This window comes from Anguilla rostrata, chromosome 8, assembly GCF_018555375.3.
Source record: "Anguilla rostrata isolate EN2019 chromosome 8, ASM1855537v3, whole genome shotgun sequence".
Lineage (NCBI taxonomy): Eukaryota > Metazoa > Chordata > Actinopteri > Anguilliformes > Anguillidae > Anguilla > Anguilla rostrata.
The window spans coordinates 2,095,151-2,111,351 of NC_057940.1; the positions used below are offsets into that span (position 1 = coordinate 2,095,151).

General features: G+C 47.6%; 2 protein-coding genes across 5 annotated transcripts in view; one reads left to right on the forward strand and one right to left on the reverse strand.

Moving 5' to 3' along the window:
- LOC135260515 (zinc finger MYND domain-containing protein 11-like) overlaps positions 1-15,707 on the forward strand; it is a 27,916-nt gene extending 12,209 nt beyond the window's left edge. The window contains exons 4-17 of one of the 4 annotated variants that reach the window (XM_064345787.1): positions 467-490; positions 4,520-4,534; positions 5,101-5,256; positions 5,883-5,960; positions 6,552-6,644; positions 7,190-7,277; positions 7,492-7,547; positions 7,896-7,973; positions 8,548-8,666; positions 9,845-10,061; positions 11,333-11,401; positions 11,898-12,170; positions 12,291-12,476; positions 12,815-15,707. In XM_064345787.1, coding sequence (XP_064201857.1) covers positions 467-490; positions 4,520-4,534; positions 5,101-5,256; positions 5,883-5,960; positions 6,552-6,644; positions 7,190-7,277; positions 7,492-7,547; positions 7,896-7,973; positions 8,548-8,666; positions 9,845-10,061; positions 11,333-11,401; positions 11,898-12,170; positions 12,291-12,476; positions 12,815-12,937 — 1,575 coding nt within the window. In that variant the 3' untranslated portion in view covers positions 12,938-15,707. The remainder of the gene's footprint in view (positions 1-466; positions 491-4,519; positions 4,535-5,100; positions 5,257-5,882; positions 5,961-6,551; positions 6,645-7,189; positions 7,278-7,491; positions 7,548-7,895; positions 7,974-8,547; positions 8,667-9,844; positions 10,062-11,332; positions 11,402-11,897; positions 12,171-12,290; positions 12,477-12,814) is intronic. The other 3 variants (XM_064345788.1, XM_064345790.1, XM_064345791.1) reach the window with 3 other exon arrangements.
- LOC135260516 (vasoactive intestinal polypeptide receptor 2-like) overlaps positions 1-16,201 on the reverse strand; it is an 81,684-nt gene that overhangs the window by 63,702 nt on the left and 1,781 nt on the right. The window lies entirely within an intron of this gene.

Here is a 16,201-nt window from a genome sequence, read left to right on the forward strand (position 1 = left end):
CAGTCTATACCAAATCTATACCACAGTATAACACACAGCACAGTCTATATCAAATCTATACCACAGTATAACACACAGCACAGTCTATACCAAATCTATACCACAGTATAACACACAGCACAGCCTCTAGCAGGTCTATACCACAGTGTAGCTCACAGCCTATAGCAGGTCTGTACCACGGTGTAGCTCACAGCACAGCCTATGGCAGGTCTGTACCACAGTATAACACACAGCACAGCCTATAGCAGGTCTGTACCACGGTGTAGCTCACAGCACAGCCTATGGCAGGTATATACCACAGTATAACACAGCACAGCCTATAGCAAGTCTATACCACAGTATAACACACAGCACAGGCTACAGCAGGTCTATACCTCAGTGGAGCTCACAGGTGGTCTGTACCTCAGCACAGCTCACAGACAGGGCGTGATTTTAAAACTGTTTTTTGGATCACTTGCTATCACAGGAGCCGCTGACTGAAGGAAGCAAGGTAAGGCTTCGTTTGTTTTTGTTCTTTTCTTCTACTAACATCACTCCACAACAAACGGGTCACACCTCCACCGTGGCAAAGCCTTGGATTTCACGTGTCAGTCAGTATTAGTAAAATTAGTAAAAATAATATTTACGTCTGTTCTGTAGGAATCTTTAAAAATCTAAATTTCTTGGCCATGAGGTTAGAAAATAACTAAAGCTTCCATCTTTAAAATAATCTTAAAAAACACTTCAAAGTGTTGATTTGACTTTAAGCCGAAAGGGGAAGCATGAAGTAGGGCTTCCTCTTTGAAAGGATCTCTTCTGTAAAGTGTATGATGTCTTTACTCTTATTTTAGACGCGGACGCGTTGGTGATAAGCGTGCGCGTCCTCTGTGAAATCCAGCGCGTCACTGCGGTTCGCGGTTCCTGTTTGTTGTGGAACGGCCAGCGGTGACCTATGACCTCTGAAATATTTGCTCGCTACTCATCATTGTGTGATACTGCTTTTTAGATGAAAAAGAGCGTGCACATGTACACACTGCAGTGATTTCTTTTTGATTAAGGCGAACACTGTTATTCTCAATTCAGTGCTCAAAAGATTTTTTTTAAAATGTCAACACTGTTAGACTCAATTCAGCACTCAGCAGATTCATAAGCGGTTCAGATATAAATTTCAGCATCACACAGAGATTATAAAAAATTTAAATGCACTCATTTAAAAATTCAGTACCGGCGGATCTCAGAGCACAGCTGTGAAACGTCACTGTGACGTGGCGCGCTGCCTGTGGCAGCATGCACTAAGGTTTGTAGCAAGCATATATAAACGTGAAGTAGATGTAGATCTTATTTTTTATTTTCTTTTTTTTTGGCTAACGGTAGTAGTGGTAGAACACAGAGGGCGTCCCGTGTGTGTGATCCTCAAGCATGCGTCTGTTTAAAACATGGAGCAGGGGGCGGAGTCTTGTGACGTACCTGAGCAAAAAAAATTCACCCGTCTGTTCTGCACTGTCCTTCCTGAAATGCAACTGACCAAATGCGTACTGTCATAACCAAGGCAACCAGGGGGCGTTCACTGGTGGTTGTCACTCAGCCAGTACCATACCTTGGAAAGCTTCACCTCCTGAAAACGACGAAGCAGGTTTAAGGAAAGGGTGATAAATCACGATTATATCTTTTTATTGTTTTTTTTTTTCTTTTTCTTTGGATTGTCAGGATTTAAAAAACTGGCTCAAGGATACAAAGAAACGTACTTTAAAATGCCTGTTTAAAACAAGATGTTCCCTTCAATTCACAAATCTTCAAACTGTATATGTTGTGTTGTATATCGTTGAAGTACCAGGTTAATCTGCCCCACAAAGAAAAGTTGTGATCAGAACAAACTACGACGCCTGTGGTTTCTGTTCTTTTTTTTCTACTTTAAATTAATTTAGCTGAGGCTCTTATCCAGACCAGTTTACAGTGTAAGAGATCATAACTGAATCCATGCGAGTTATATGACTAGCTGTGCCACGCCTGGCTAGCAACATTCCCAGACGAGCGAGGGTACCGTTAGTAAAGCCAACAATGCCGGTTAATCCAGCCAACCCAGAACCAAAACACAAACCCTGGAGGCGTATCTCTGCATTTCCACCACTGTTAGATCACGAGCTCGGCCTCTGATGGCCACTCCGCTGTGTGGCCTGTGTCCGGACGCGCTCCGCTGTGTGGCCTGTGTCCGGACGCGCTCCGCTGTGTGGCCTGTGTCCGGACGCGCTCTGCCGTGTGGCCTGTGTCCGGACACGCTCTGCTGTGTGGCCTGTGTCCGGACGCGCTCCGCTGTGTGGCCTGTGTCCGGACGCGCTCCGCTGTGTGGCCTGTGTCCCGTGGCGGCAGGACGGGGGGGGGGGTCAGGGGTCGCGGTTTCCCTCGCTCCCTATTGGCCAGCTCTCTTTCTGAAACCGCGCTCACGCGTCGGTGACGAGCCGAACGTCGACGTGACGTTTTGAGGTTGCGCTGGCGGTCGTTTTCTCGCGTTCGGCCCGAAACGTCCCCTACGTAGTGCGTCGCCTGAGATTCTTAACGCAGCGCAAGCGCGAGCTGCAGTTCTAAGCGCCGCAGCGAGGGGGCGCTATAGCAGGCGACAGCAGGATGAAGCGGTCGTCCAGCTGTGCTTTTTTCCGCTCAGTCCTGGACCGCCCCCGTTAGGGTCTCAGGTTCATTACCTCCACAGGGACATGAGAACGTTTGCAGAGCGTCGGCCTGGCGTGGGCCTGATGGCGGCCTGGCGTTGGCGTACTTGCGCGGGGTTTGTTCCCGGCCTTAAGAAGCCTGCGGCTGGCCGGCGCGGCGGCGTCTCAGAGCGTGAACATTGCCCCGAGCGTTCCCCGCTGCAGCAGAGCTCAAACCAGAGCCACTAAATCGCCTCTCTGTTCCGGGAAAACTTGGCGCTCGACGCTCCAACCCCCCCCTCCCCCCCCCCCCCCCCAGCCCGTTAGCAGTCGCCTCCCCTTTCCTGGAAACGGTGGGAATGGCAGGAATCGGAGCTGCTGATCTACGGCTCTGAAACGCAGCGCGGCGGCGTATGGGGGGGGGGGGGGGGCTAAACACTACCCCCCCACCCCCCCACTGGGCAGGAATTTCATCTGAAAGCGCGTCCAGTTCCATCGGAACAATGCCAGACACGAGCATTTGGCCTCTGAAAGGACAGACAGCCTCTTTATGCGTTTGAGTATTCTGGAGATGATGGGCGTAGCGCTTCATGCTAGTCAAATGTGATCCGTCTTGTGCTTGGCTGCTTCCTCTCCTGTGGGACGGTGTGTGTGTGTGTGTGTGTGTGTGCGCGTGTGTGTGTTTTTAATCAGATAGAACCTCCTTCTGGCTTTAATATTTACTGCCCAATGCCAAGGGATATGTGGTAACAAAGCTATTCCATGTTGGTTCGATAAGGACAGAAGTTTCCATGCAGACAAGCCATCTTGATTTGCTTCACAGCAGTGTATTTTAGCCGACCACATTTTTCTTAAAACTACAAAATCCATATTAATTGTGCAAAAGTTTTTCCTCTTTCCTTTTGTGTTTGGGAAGCAAAGTTCTGTTAAAACTCCTGACGTGATTTTAAGGATTTTTTTAAAAGAATGCGAATGATTTACCCAGTGAATGATTCACCCTTCACTGCCCTGTTCAGAGCCATGCTTAATGTGTGCATTAGTGCAGTACTCACACGCCACTGTGCAGTGTGAGGTGCGCTGTGTTCCCCTGGCCACCAGCGTAGGTTTGGTCACCCCTGGCGACCGGCACAGGTTGGTCTCCCATGGCGACCGGCACAGGTTGGTCTCCCATGGCGACCAGCACAGGTTGGTCTCCCCTGGCCACCAGCGCAGGTTGGTCTCCCCTGGCGACCGGTGCAGGTTGGTTGCCCCTGGCGACCGGCACAGGTTGGTCGCCCCTGGCGACCGGCACAGGTTGGTCTCCCATGGCGACCAGCACAGTTTCGGGGGCTGGGTTATGGAATGTGTGGGGCATTAGCCGCCCTGGCAGACGCGCCCAGGTTCTCATGCCAGATTTCGGGCGGCTCTGGGTTCTCCCCCCTTTTAGCGCCAGAGGGCATTTGGGGTCCCGGCAACAGCGTCCGCCCCGGCAACAGCGTCCGCCCGCCACGGTCACAAAAGGAAGCGGAGGGAGGGGGAGGGGAGGGGAGGGGAGGGGAGGGGGGAACCTCACCGCCCGCTGCGCAAGCTTATTTTTGGCGGAGAGTCAGAGAGCCTCTCTCTGAAACCGCGTTGCGATGCTCGAGGGATTTCACACGGCACGGCGAGGTCAAACCAGGGGAGAGACGGAGCCGCCCGCAGATCTGTGCGCTCCCTCACTTCACTGACAGATTAGAAACCAAGCGTGTCGTTTTTAGGAGAGGTACTGCGAAAGGACCCCAGACGTGCTCAGGTTTGAGCTGGCTGTGGGAACCCCCCCCGAGCAGCAGAGTTGCCAGTCTAAAGACTTCCTGACCTCCCCTCCTAGCTGAATAGAGCAGACTTCCTGGTGCTAAAGCTGTCCTGTTCCTTTTTTTCAGCTGGCACAGAATGAGGTGCGTACGTCTTTTAGGATTCTTTATTTCCCACAGGTTGCCCCCCCCCCTCTCCGGAGCAGGACGGTGGCTTTGCATGGATGTCCTGTATTTGAGATACAAATTTTTTGCTTGTTATTGTCAGCGTTCTCACTGTCCCTGGTGATGTCCGTTTAGCTATGTTATTTTAATTTATTTTACGGACAGTGAGATCATTAGTCAAAATGACCGATGGACCAAGCTGTGCACTACCTGTGCAAATGCACAGGTTTACACCACCGTGCTGTCTTTGACTGTGTGCCGTGTATTATGCATTCTCTGTGTGAAAGTGTCTGAGGGTCCACAGAGGTTTCAGACGGTATGTGATCATGCATAGAGAGAGAGAGACGCCATTGCTTCAGTAGGCTGTGGCACATGGAGGATATCGAGGCGGGAGAAGGACCGGGATTGGCTGAACCTGCTAACGGACAAGCGGACCGCCCGCCTCAATCACGGAGGGCCGGTCGGAGGGGGTGGGGTGGGGGGGGTGGGGGAAGAGGAGGAGGGGGGCGGCAAATTACTCTGGTCTGCTTCTGGTTCCCTCGCAGGACTGGGAGACGGAGAGCCACGACTGGTACTGCTTCCAGTGCCATCTCCCCGGCGACGTGTTGCCGTGCGACAGCTGCTTCCGCGTCTACCACCTCAAGTGCCTGTCCGAGCAGCCCTGGGACAGCGCCTCCTCCTGGCAGTGCCTGTCCTGCAAGGTGGGGTCTGGCGTCTAAGTGGGCCTGGCGTCTGGGTGGGCCTGGCGTCTAATGCTGAACATTCTAATGGTGATGATGTCACAATCGCTACTGGTGACTGAAAGCAGCGGAGTTCTAGAACACTGACTTGGAATGTTGCAAGAAACATCCCCCGAAACAAAAACAAAAAAAACCTACACTTCAAAGGTTTAATAAAGACACCCACGGAGTCACCGTGTCAGTGGGCTGTTCTGTCCGCTGTGCTATTCTGACTGTAGGGGATCTGACTGGGAAACCGTAACCACGACGCCCAGCCTTGGGGTCCTGGCTTCTGTTAAAGTGCTGGTGCTGCATGACCTCTGACCCCACAGAGGCAAGGCTGGCCAGCTCAGTTTCCTCAGAAGGACCTTTACCGTGCGGAAATTCCAGAGAAGCCAGGGCCAGTGTTTCTTAATCTTATGAGTTATGATTTATTTAATACAATTTTGGAGCTTTTTGGAATAGAAAGCTGATTTTACAAACTGTTAGGACAAGGTAAGAAATATACTGTACTTTACAGACTATCTGGAGCCTTCAATGGGAACAAGCACTGTCCAGTACTCCGGTCTTTATGGTTTTGTTTTGTTGGTCTTTTGTTTTTACTACAGGGCAGTAAAAAGAAGAACTTGAGCAAACAGGAAATGATCAAATACCTGCGGTTTATCGTGCAGAGGATGAAGGAGAGGGTGAGTAGGGTGTGGTGTGCGTGAAGCCACAGTAAAAACACTGTGAGAGGCGTAGGACTCACGGTATACCTGCGCGTTTCACGGCCGTTGCCATGGGAACCCGGGAGCGGCAGGCTGTCCCCATGGAAACCGCACTCGGTGCGATGTACCGCCATCCACAGGTTTCCTGAACTCTGACCTTTCCCAGCATTCCTTGCGAAAGACATGCAGCCAACTTACGTGTTGTGTGTTCCCTGTTCTCTGTCTTCAGAGGAACAGTCCCCCACACCGCTGTGTGCAACAAAAATCAGAAAGAATTCTAATTCTGGAAAGCTGAGGCAGAAAACCCCAGTATTCACAACCAAATCCATAGTTATCATGTTGACACGCTTGCAAATTAGCTGGTTATCTAGCTTACAGACTTGACCAGAAGAGTCACTACCAGGGTAGTCGTTTACGTACCCTACTTACTACTGTAGCTACCTAGTTACTGACCAGGTTGCTTAGCTAGCTGTTCCACTAGCTGGCGTGTGTGGCTTCATGGTCCCTGTGCTAGTAACAGTGTGTTAAACATTGGTTGTGCCCCCCCCCCCCTTCTCTTCCTCCAAACAGGCCGTGGACCTGAACAAAAAAGGCAAAGACACCAAGCACCCCATGTACAGGCGGCTAATCCACACGGCGCTGGATGTTTCAAACATACAGGAGGTGAGTTATCAGCACAGCCCTGGCACACTGGCCTTCCAATGCTTCACAAAAATACAGTTTGAAGAAGAACCTGGTCTGTTTGTAAATATTAAATGCTGAGTATTTATATTAACCAGTTTTTTGAGAAATTGTAATCCATAGGAATTTGCACAGCTTACTTTTTTTAATATACAGCGCATTTACACAGCTGGGTGCCTACTGAAGCAATTCAAATTAAGCACCTTTGCTCGAGTGTGCAACAGCAGTCAGCAAACAGGGGATTTGAACCGGCAACCTCTGAAACACAGGCGCAGTTTCCTCTCCATTACACTACACTGCCCTATGGAGATGACTTTGTACAGAGCATTCCTTTAAAAACCTGAGTGTACTGGTTCAGCCAGAGAGCTGTTACCGGCCTGTTAACTTGCCTTAGAGATTAGGTGGTAAAAATCAGTCAGAATCAGTGTGCGGCGCTGCCCTCCTCTGGCGGCTGGCGGTACTGGCGGTCGGTGCCGAGGCGGGCGGTCTGAATGAGGCGCTTTGTTCTCTTCCCGGCCCATTCACAGAACCTCGCCGAGGGAAAGTACAAGAGCTTCGACGAGTTCAAGGCGGACGCCCAGCTGATCGTGCACAACACCGCCATTTTGTTTGGAGGTGGGAACGCGTGCACTGTCGCGGAAACAGATGCCATGCCACTTATAGAAAATTAAACACACCGCTAAATACAGAAACATGCACATTGGTGCCACACCAGATATTATTACAACATATGTGAGGTATATTTGCAAACTATATGTGATATATGTACTAATTGTTGCAGCAAAATGACAGCTGTCAATAATTGTCAATAAAATTATTTGTGTTGCAGTGCACAGTGACCAGGCAGAAATTGCCAGATTGCTGTACACAGACACCTGCCACGAGGTACGATACCCTTTCATTAATTTCGGCGTTTTTTCCTTTCACTTCTAAAAAATGACAGAAGCGAGGGTCGCTTTTGAAGTCTTTTAGATTTCCTGCTTTCAGAAACAAAAGTGAAAGTCATTGATTTTCATTGTTGTTGTTTTTTTTTCTCTGACTCAGACTTTTACTTGTCTGTATCCAATGGCAAAAAATCTGTTTATCCTGTTAAAAGTCTGTCTAATAGTGGATGCTTTGGCTGATCTGAGTTCAGTGGTGCGCTCGCCAGTCTGTTTTGATAGTGGATGTTTTATCAGTGAGTTTGAGGCACACTGGTCTGAGGTCAGTGACTTTCCCCATTTCTCCTCTCAGCTTGACGAACTCCAGCTCTGCAGAACCTGCTTCTATCTGTCAAACGCACGGCCGGACAACTGGTTCTGCTACCCCTGTGTGAGTATCAAACGAGCAGATCCTCCTTTCCGTGCTTCTTTATAAACCTGTCAGCGTTTGTAACTCCTGTTACAGGATCCAACTGTGACAGCAGATCAGAGAGGTTCAGTTTACCTTTTTTAAAAAAATAAATCTGAGAATATTACTGAGTAAAGACTTCACAAGTCCAGATCTAACTGACAGTTTATGAATTAAATGACTGTTTTCAGAGCGAGTTGTGAGTCAACTGAGCTTGATTTGACTTGCTGAAACATGAGAGACTACAGACACAGCCAGACTTTCTAAAACAGCGTAGTTTGCACGGAGCAAGATTTCTCTTGAACATGAAATTGGTTATTGATTTTCATTTTTTTTTTTTAATCCAATTTTCTATGACGCTAACAACAATAGGTATTCTGTGAGCTTTGGAATTTGGGAGTTCCACAGAGTTGTGGGAACTCCAAGGACAATATCCTAGCACCTTGGGTGAGAGGACGGCTGGGGGTGGGGGTGGGGGTGGGGGGTGGGTCGGGGGGGGTGAGACTGCCTCGGCAAGACTCCCGCTGCATTACACCAGCGTTCGCTTCCTCCCCAGACTCCCAATCACGAGGTGGTTTGGGCCAAAATGAAGGGCTTCGGCTACTGGCCCGCAAAGGTCCTGCAGAGGGAGGACAATCAGGTGGACGTCCGCTTCTTCGGCCACCAGCACCAGAGGTCAGAGGAAAAAAGCCTGCTAGCGTCCTCACATTCCTTATACATTCATCTGCTAGCGTTAGCATGCTACATTAGCCTTCAGGTGTTTTAGGCACTAGCATTAGCATATTCACATTGTCTTTAGCCATTCAACTGCTATCATTAGCATATTCACGTTGTCTTTAGCCATTTAGCCACAAGCATTAGCATACTCAAATTGCCTTTAGCCGCCAGCATTAGCATATTCAAATTGTCTTTAGCCATTTAGCCACAAGCATTAGCATATTCAAATTGTCTTTAGCCATTTAGCCACTATAATTAGCATATTTGAATTTGTCTTCAGCCATTTAGGCACAAGCATTAGCATATTCTATGTACTTTTAGGCATTAAAGCAAATTTTCTTAAGCGCAGAAACTTGTACAGCTTACTTTTTTTTTTTTTTAAATGTACAATCCATTTATACTGTCGGATATTTGTACTGAAGCAGTGCGGGTTAAGTACCTTGCTCAAGGGTACAAGACCACCACACCAATTACAAACCTCACAGCCTCACACAGACATCAACCCACACATGCAAAACAACACACACACACAAACACACACACACACACACAGACACAGGCCAAGCTCGCTAGCCGCTATACTGCAGTCCCACACGTACGTGTCCTCGGCCCGCTAACCTCTTCTGCTCCTGGAGGAACTGTGTTTCTGCACATGCTGGTGTCACTCAACAATGTAAAATTCTCCTTCAACTGCTATTGTATTTGACATATGTATCACCTTCTGTCCGGGTAATCGAAGCACGATTTAAAGAAAAAAATTCGCCAAATGAATACCACAAAATACTGTTATCTCCAAGAACAACGAGGAGATGTTTCTCACGCCTTGTCTGCCGCTATCTCGCTGAAGCAGAGAGAGACAGCCGAGTCATTTTCAATCTCTGAAGCACCACAGCGCGGCTCTTCTGTCTGAGCTGATCACAGGGCTGGAGCTTCCTACAGGCCCCAGGGGCACGCACGCCGCTATTAACCTAATCAGTGTGAAGAAATGTTTCCACTGAAGAGATTCGGTACAGAAAACAGAACCTGAAGCTGAAAGGTCCTCACAATGGAGGTTGGCTACAGGTGTGTGTGTGTGTGTGTGTGTGTGTGTGTGAGTATATGTGTGTGTGTAAGGCTACACGCTGTATCTCTTGCAGAGCGTGGATCCCGGCGGATAACATCCAGGACATCGGGGTGAGCGTGGCGCAGCTGCAGGTGAAGCGGAGCATGGGCTGGAAGAAGGCCTGCGAGGAGCTGGAGCTGTACCAGCGCTTCCTGCGCGAGGGGAGGCTGTGGAAGGGCCGCGTGGGCGAGGAGAAGCTGGAGAGCGCGGAGGAGCCGGAGTCCAGCATCTCCTCCACCAGCAACGAGCAGGTCGGGGCTCAGGAGGCGCGCATGCGCGCACACACACACACACATACACAGCACACACAGGCGCGCCACACACACGCACACACACACACCACACACACGAGCATGCACACACACACACACACACTTACGCACGCACACGTACACACACCACACACACACACACACACACACACACACACACACACACACACAGGCATGCACGCACACACACACACACAAGCATACACGCACACACACACACACACACAGGCATGCACGCACACACACACACACACACACAGGCATGCGCGCGCACACACACACCACACACACACACACACACACACACACACACACACACACACACACACACACAGGTATACATGTATTACGTTTCCACCTCACCTGCAGAATTCCCACCTGTATTTCTGACACAGTATTGGTATATTGATTATGGCGCCACCTGGTGGCTGCAGCGTGCTCAGTTGCACTGTTTCAGACAAAGGGCAGGAGATGGTTTCGTTTTCAGCACGGAAGGGTTAATGAGAGAAAACAGAGAAAATGGGAGGATATTTCCATCTCATCATTATCCGTATCACAGGGAACAGAGTTATTTAATAAAATATTAACAGCCATTCTGTATTAATCAGCCAAACCACCTCTAATTAGTCAGATGAAATTTCACGGCCTAGTCTTTTAATAATTAATACGGATGAAAAAAAAAAAAAATGTATTAATTTAATTTTATAATCCAGTTTAAATCAAGGGCAGTGAAAAGTATTTCATTATCAATTTGTGATTGACAGCAGCAGATATTTCAGCCTACAGGTGTACAGAGCAGAGTTGTGATTACTCGCCTTTCAGAAACACTGACGCTGTACTGAGTTCTGTACTGAAATATGATGGGATTTGGTCTTACGGAGGTTTGTAATGAGATATGGTGGTTCATAATGATTCATTAAGAAGTTAATAGTGAATTATTGAGATATGGTGTTGGTGTAACTCAGTGCAGTAATGAGACGATGTTGGTGTAACTCAGTGCAGTAATGAGACGATGTTGGTGTAACTCAGTGCAGTAATGAGACGATGTTGGTGTAACTCAGTGCAGTAATGAGACGATGTTGGTGTAACTCAGTGCAGTAATGAGACGATGTTGGTGTAACTCAGTGCAGTAATGAGACGATGTTGGTGTAACACAGTGCAATAATGAGACGATGTTGGTGTGACACAGTGCAGTAATGAGGTGTGATGTTGGCGTAACACTGTGCTGTAATGGTATCTGTGTTTGGCAGCTCAAGGTGAACCAGGAGCCCAAAGCTAAGAAAGGACGTCGCAGCCAAGCCCCAGAGCCCAAAGAGGAGGTGAGTGGGCGCGGCACGTTTTCCTAAACTGCGTTAGCGGGACAGTACCTGCGTGGGAAGTGGGGCAGGCATTATCGGCACTGCATTCTGATTACATGCAGCTCAGAGGAGTGCTCCGATCTGCAATGTCAAAGAAGCCGAAGCCACATTCATTGTGACAAAGTTTGTGATGTCACAAAAAGAAAGCCCAGCCCACTCAGGTTTTGCTGACCAGTCGTTGGGCAAACATTTATGACCACTGCACTGCAACTACTTGCAGCTCAGGGACGGTCTCGTTTGTGATGTCACAGAACCACAATCAAAATTCTAACAAAATTGGTGACATCACAAAAGGAAGCCCATTCCACCAGACTCCCTAAACCAATTTTAGGTTGAGCATTATGGCCACTCATTCCAAAACCATTGTCCATTATCCATTATGACATCATGTGACACCACAGAAGGAAAGCCAAGCCCCTCCCTGAATCTGGCTGATCTGTGTGTGACCCCCCCCCAGGAGCCGGAGCCTGAAGTGGAGGCGGTCAGCTCCAGCCAGGAGATCCCCAGCGCGCCCCACCAGCCGGAGAAGCTGTCGGTCTCCACCCAGACCAAAAAGGCGAGCGCGTCCTCGCCCCGCACGCTGCACCGCTCCACCCAGACCAGCAGCGACGGCGCCTGCCAGAACATGTGCCACGAGAAGTACACCAAGATCTTCAGCGACGTCAAGGAGATGATGAAGGCCGAGAACAAGCGCGAGACCGAGCGGGTGGTCCGGGAGGCGCTGGAGAAGGTGAGGGGGGGCCGTCGCTCGGTCAGGATCCAGCGTGAATTACTCTCAGTTTATAGATTATGCATGCCGTTATGAGTACATAAGAGTGCCCTAACGTGTGCATCTCTGCTCCGATCACAGCTCCGCTCGGAGATGGAGGACGAGAAGAGGCTGGCGCTCAGCAAGGCGGTGTCCGGCGCGCAGGCGGAGATGGACAGGAAGTGCAAGCAGGTGAAGGAGAAGTGCAAGGAGGAGCTGGTGGAGGAGGTGAAGAAGATGGTGGCGCAGCACAAGCAGCTCCTCTCTCAGACCAAGAAAAAGCAGTGGGTGAGTACGCCTGCCTGCACACGCATTACACGCATGTACACACTGACCGCAATATGCATTACACGCATTTACATGCGCATGCATACCAGCACACGCATTACCTACAGACCAGCACATGCATTACACATGTGTACATACACATACAGACCAGCCACATATTACATGTATGTACATACACATACAGACCAGCACATGCATTACACACAGACCAGCACATTCTACAGTGATGTCCTGTTCCTATTTTATCATTCCTGCACTAGCATGTGGTGCAGGAATCTCCCAGCATGCTCTAGTAGTGTCAGACGGTGCTCTCTCTCTCTCTCTCTCTGTCCTGCCAGTGTTATAACTGTGAGGAGGAGGCCATGTACCACTGCTGCTGGAACACCTCCTACTGCTCCATCAAGTGCCAGCAGGAGCACTGGCACGCCGACCACAAACGCACCTGCCGCAGGAAGAGATGAACGCTCCGCCCCCCTCCTCCAAGCCCCGCCCCCAGCCCCGCCCCCCCAAACACAGTGCAGAAGAGCTCCGCCCCCCTCCTCCTAGCCCCGCCCACAGCCCTCCTCCCAGCCCCGCCCCCCCTCCTCCAAGCCCCGCCCCCCAACAACCCCCAAACACGGTGCAGAAGAGCTCCGCCCACCTGCTTCCTGTCCAATCCCACACCAGACTCTACAACACTCTGGTGAACAGGACTGACCAGTGCACAGAGCGACCACATTTATATTCTCTCTCTCTCTCTCTCTCTCTCTCACACCATCTTTCATGTTTGCTTTGTCTCTCTTTTATACTCTTTTCCTTTTCCATTCTCTCTCTCTCTCTCTCATTCTCACTCTTGCTTGGTAGCTCTTGCTCGCCATCCCGTGTTTTCATTCGTCTCTCACTTTCATTCTCTCTCTCTCTCTCTCATATATATGAGATATGCGCATTGTGCTGAATTCATTTCAGAAGCATTTTCTGAATTCGTGTAAGGGGCATGACACACATGCACAGTCTGGAGAGTTTTTCTTGTTTTCTTTTTTTTACCGTAGTGCTAATTTTACCTTTTGTTGGAGAATGTGTTATTTAAGTCTTGTAGCCAACGATGAGCATAAACTAAAATACATTTTATTACTTCGATTTTTTAATCACTTTTCTTACTGTAAATTGCTAACAAACACACAACGAAAGAGTGTGCGGACGTTGATCTTAAAATATATCGCTATCGCAGCAGTAAATCGCTTTCATAGGAAAAATGTCGAGAAAAAGAACGCTGATGAGGATTTTAAAAAGTTTAAAAATGGAAAATTGTTTTAGGTGTAATAACGTAGCCCATTGACGTTTCCGTGGTGATTTTATCATGTAAATTTCCAGATGACTATCACCCTTTTATTGGTTTTATCCTTTTTGTCTTAAATTGTCCTTGTCATTGTTGGGTACAGGGTTATGAAGTCAGGTGTTCATCCTGACCAAAAATAAATAAATCTTCCGTTTATTATACACATTTTGGGTTGAAATATACTGTAAATTTTATGGGGGGGATGGGGGGTGATTTGCTCTTTTAGGCTAAAATTCTGGGGAATGTAGAGGATTCTTTGCTGAGCTGGATCTTAGAGAGGATTTGGTCATTATTTTATGGTTTGCACATGAAAATTTCTTTTTTTTTTTCTTAACCCAAATGCTTGTATAAATTGCCAAATAGTATGTTTGTCCTATCTGTCTTAACAGAAAAAGTAATTTTTTTTTTTTTAACCGTTATTTTTCTTTACTTTGCCCTGTCATTGCTTTTGTGGTGTGCTTGCCGTAAGTTCGATTCGCTAAAGCATCTCGTCGCTTCGGACTTCCTGTCGTAGTTGTCGATACGATACGCCGCGCATTTTCCAAATCACCGCCATCACACTCTGAACGAAGAGAACTGCATGTGGATTAACGTAAAAAAAAACAGAATTAAAGAAGAAAAAAAATTAAGCTAAAGCGTAGTTTCTGGTTCGCAGAACAAACGGAAATGGATGGACGGATATAAAATATATCTAAATATATGAAAATGTCGTGCATTTTGTTTCTTTTCCTCCTGACTGTTTGGGTTTATGGTGTACGGGGACAGTTGAATGGTTGTCCAGGTCCCGATTTGTACAGGTAAAGAAAAGTGGTGTAGAAATTGCCAGGTTCATGTGTAACTAAATTAACAAACAGAAAGAAACTAACTGTCCATGGCTAATGCAGCAGAATTGTATGTATTAATTTTTTTTATTTCTTTCATAGGAAATTGAGAGGTTATTCAAGTGGCTACCCAGAGATTCTGCTTTTATTTATTTTTGCCATCTTTCTTAAAGCATTGTACACTAGTAGTTGGTCATCGTACGTTGTGGAAAATCAGTTCTCTATCTTGATGTTGAATTTTCCCTCCTGAAGAAATCCGTCAAATGAATCATGAATTTTAATCCTTTTTTTTTTTCTTTAAAAAAGAAAAAAAAAGAAAAACATGTCTGGTCTTCCTTGGACACCCTTTCTCACTTTTTTTTCTTTTTGTAATTGGTGCCGTGCGTGTGCCTGTGTGTAAATAAACCTTAAAGTGTCTGACAACTGTACAGCAAGAAAGCCTTAGTGTGGAATTGTGGGATACTTCCTGTTATGGCGTGAGCTGCAGTTTCTTGGCAAAATATGCAAACATCACAGTGATGCTTTGGACCCAATCCTATAAAAAAAAACCTTCGCTGATACATTGCAGGTTATTTCAAGGCCTGTGAATCCAGCACACCACAGAATATTTTATATTTGTCCATCCCTGTAAAAACGAGCATTTGTGATATTTTCTAGTGGAAATATTTTGGTGTCATCATTCCGGTTTTTGTACAATATGTTCGATATCTGCATGACGGTAAAGATGTGCATTTCAATTTCTTATTTTTTTCCATGGCATAGTTGCACTTCCTGAAATAATGCAATATGATTTTTTTTTTTTATTTTTTTTTTTTTAATATTGTTGTGAAAAAGTTAATTTACCTCACTGCTTAACTGATACACCACGATTCACGTCTCTCAAGAGAAGTGTAATGAACTAAAATGGAGAATGGTTCTTCAGCCGGGTTGGCGCTTTCTCTATCCATGTGTGTACACTTGCTGTGGCTTACTATCCTCGCACGCGTTTATGCAGGTTTTTTTATTTTATTTTTCTTTTGCTTTTGTTTGCTTTAGCTTAGCGAGATGTTGTACTTCTATGTGCTAACATGGACAATAAATGTATCTGCAGCCGAACGTTCGTGTTGGCTTCGTCACGTGCTTCTCCTGAGGCTTTCCACTGCCGAAACGCACGCAGTCAAACGCGTTTTCACCTTCTCACTACACACTGCTCTTCCTCCAGTAACTCGCTCGATAAGCACTTTAGTGCTGCAACGTGCAGATATCACGTAGACACCGCGAGGGATTAAGATTCCTGCTTCACAGACAGAAGGCTTGTCATTAGCCCAGGGCATCCTGTGCTAGTGCGCTGCGGTGTGTCTGTTGGTTTTTGGAGTGTTCCAGCACTTGAGTGCTTAACGCAAGTCACTGATTGGCTAAAGATTCCACAAGGATTCCACATCACCTCACTCAGCTGCTGACTGAACGTAAACTACGAAAATGGAAAAGGAACGGCACCAGACTCCTCAGTAGGAACACACAAATCTGGGCCCTGTTTCACAAAGCAGGATTACTGAGTTAGCTGGATAACTGTGCTGAGTAAAACCCTGTATCACAGAGCAGGCTTACTT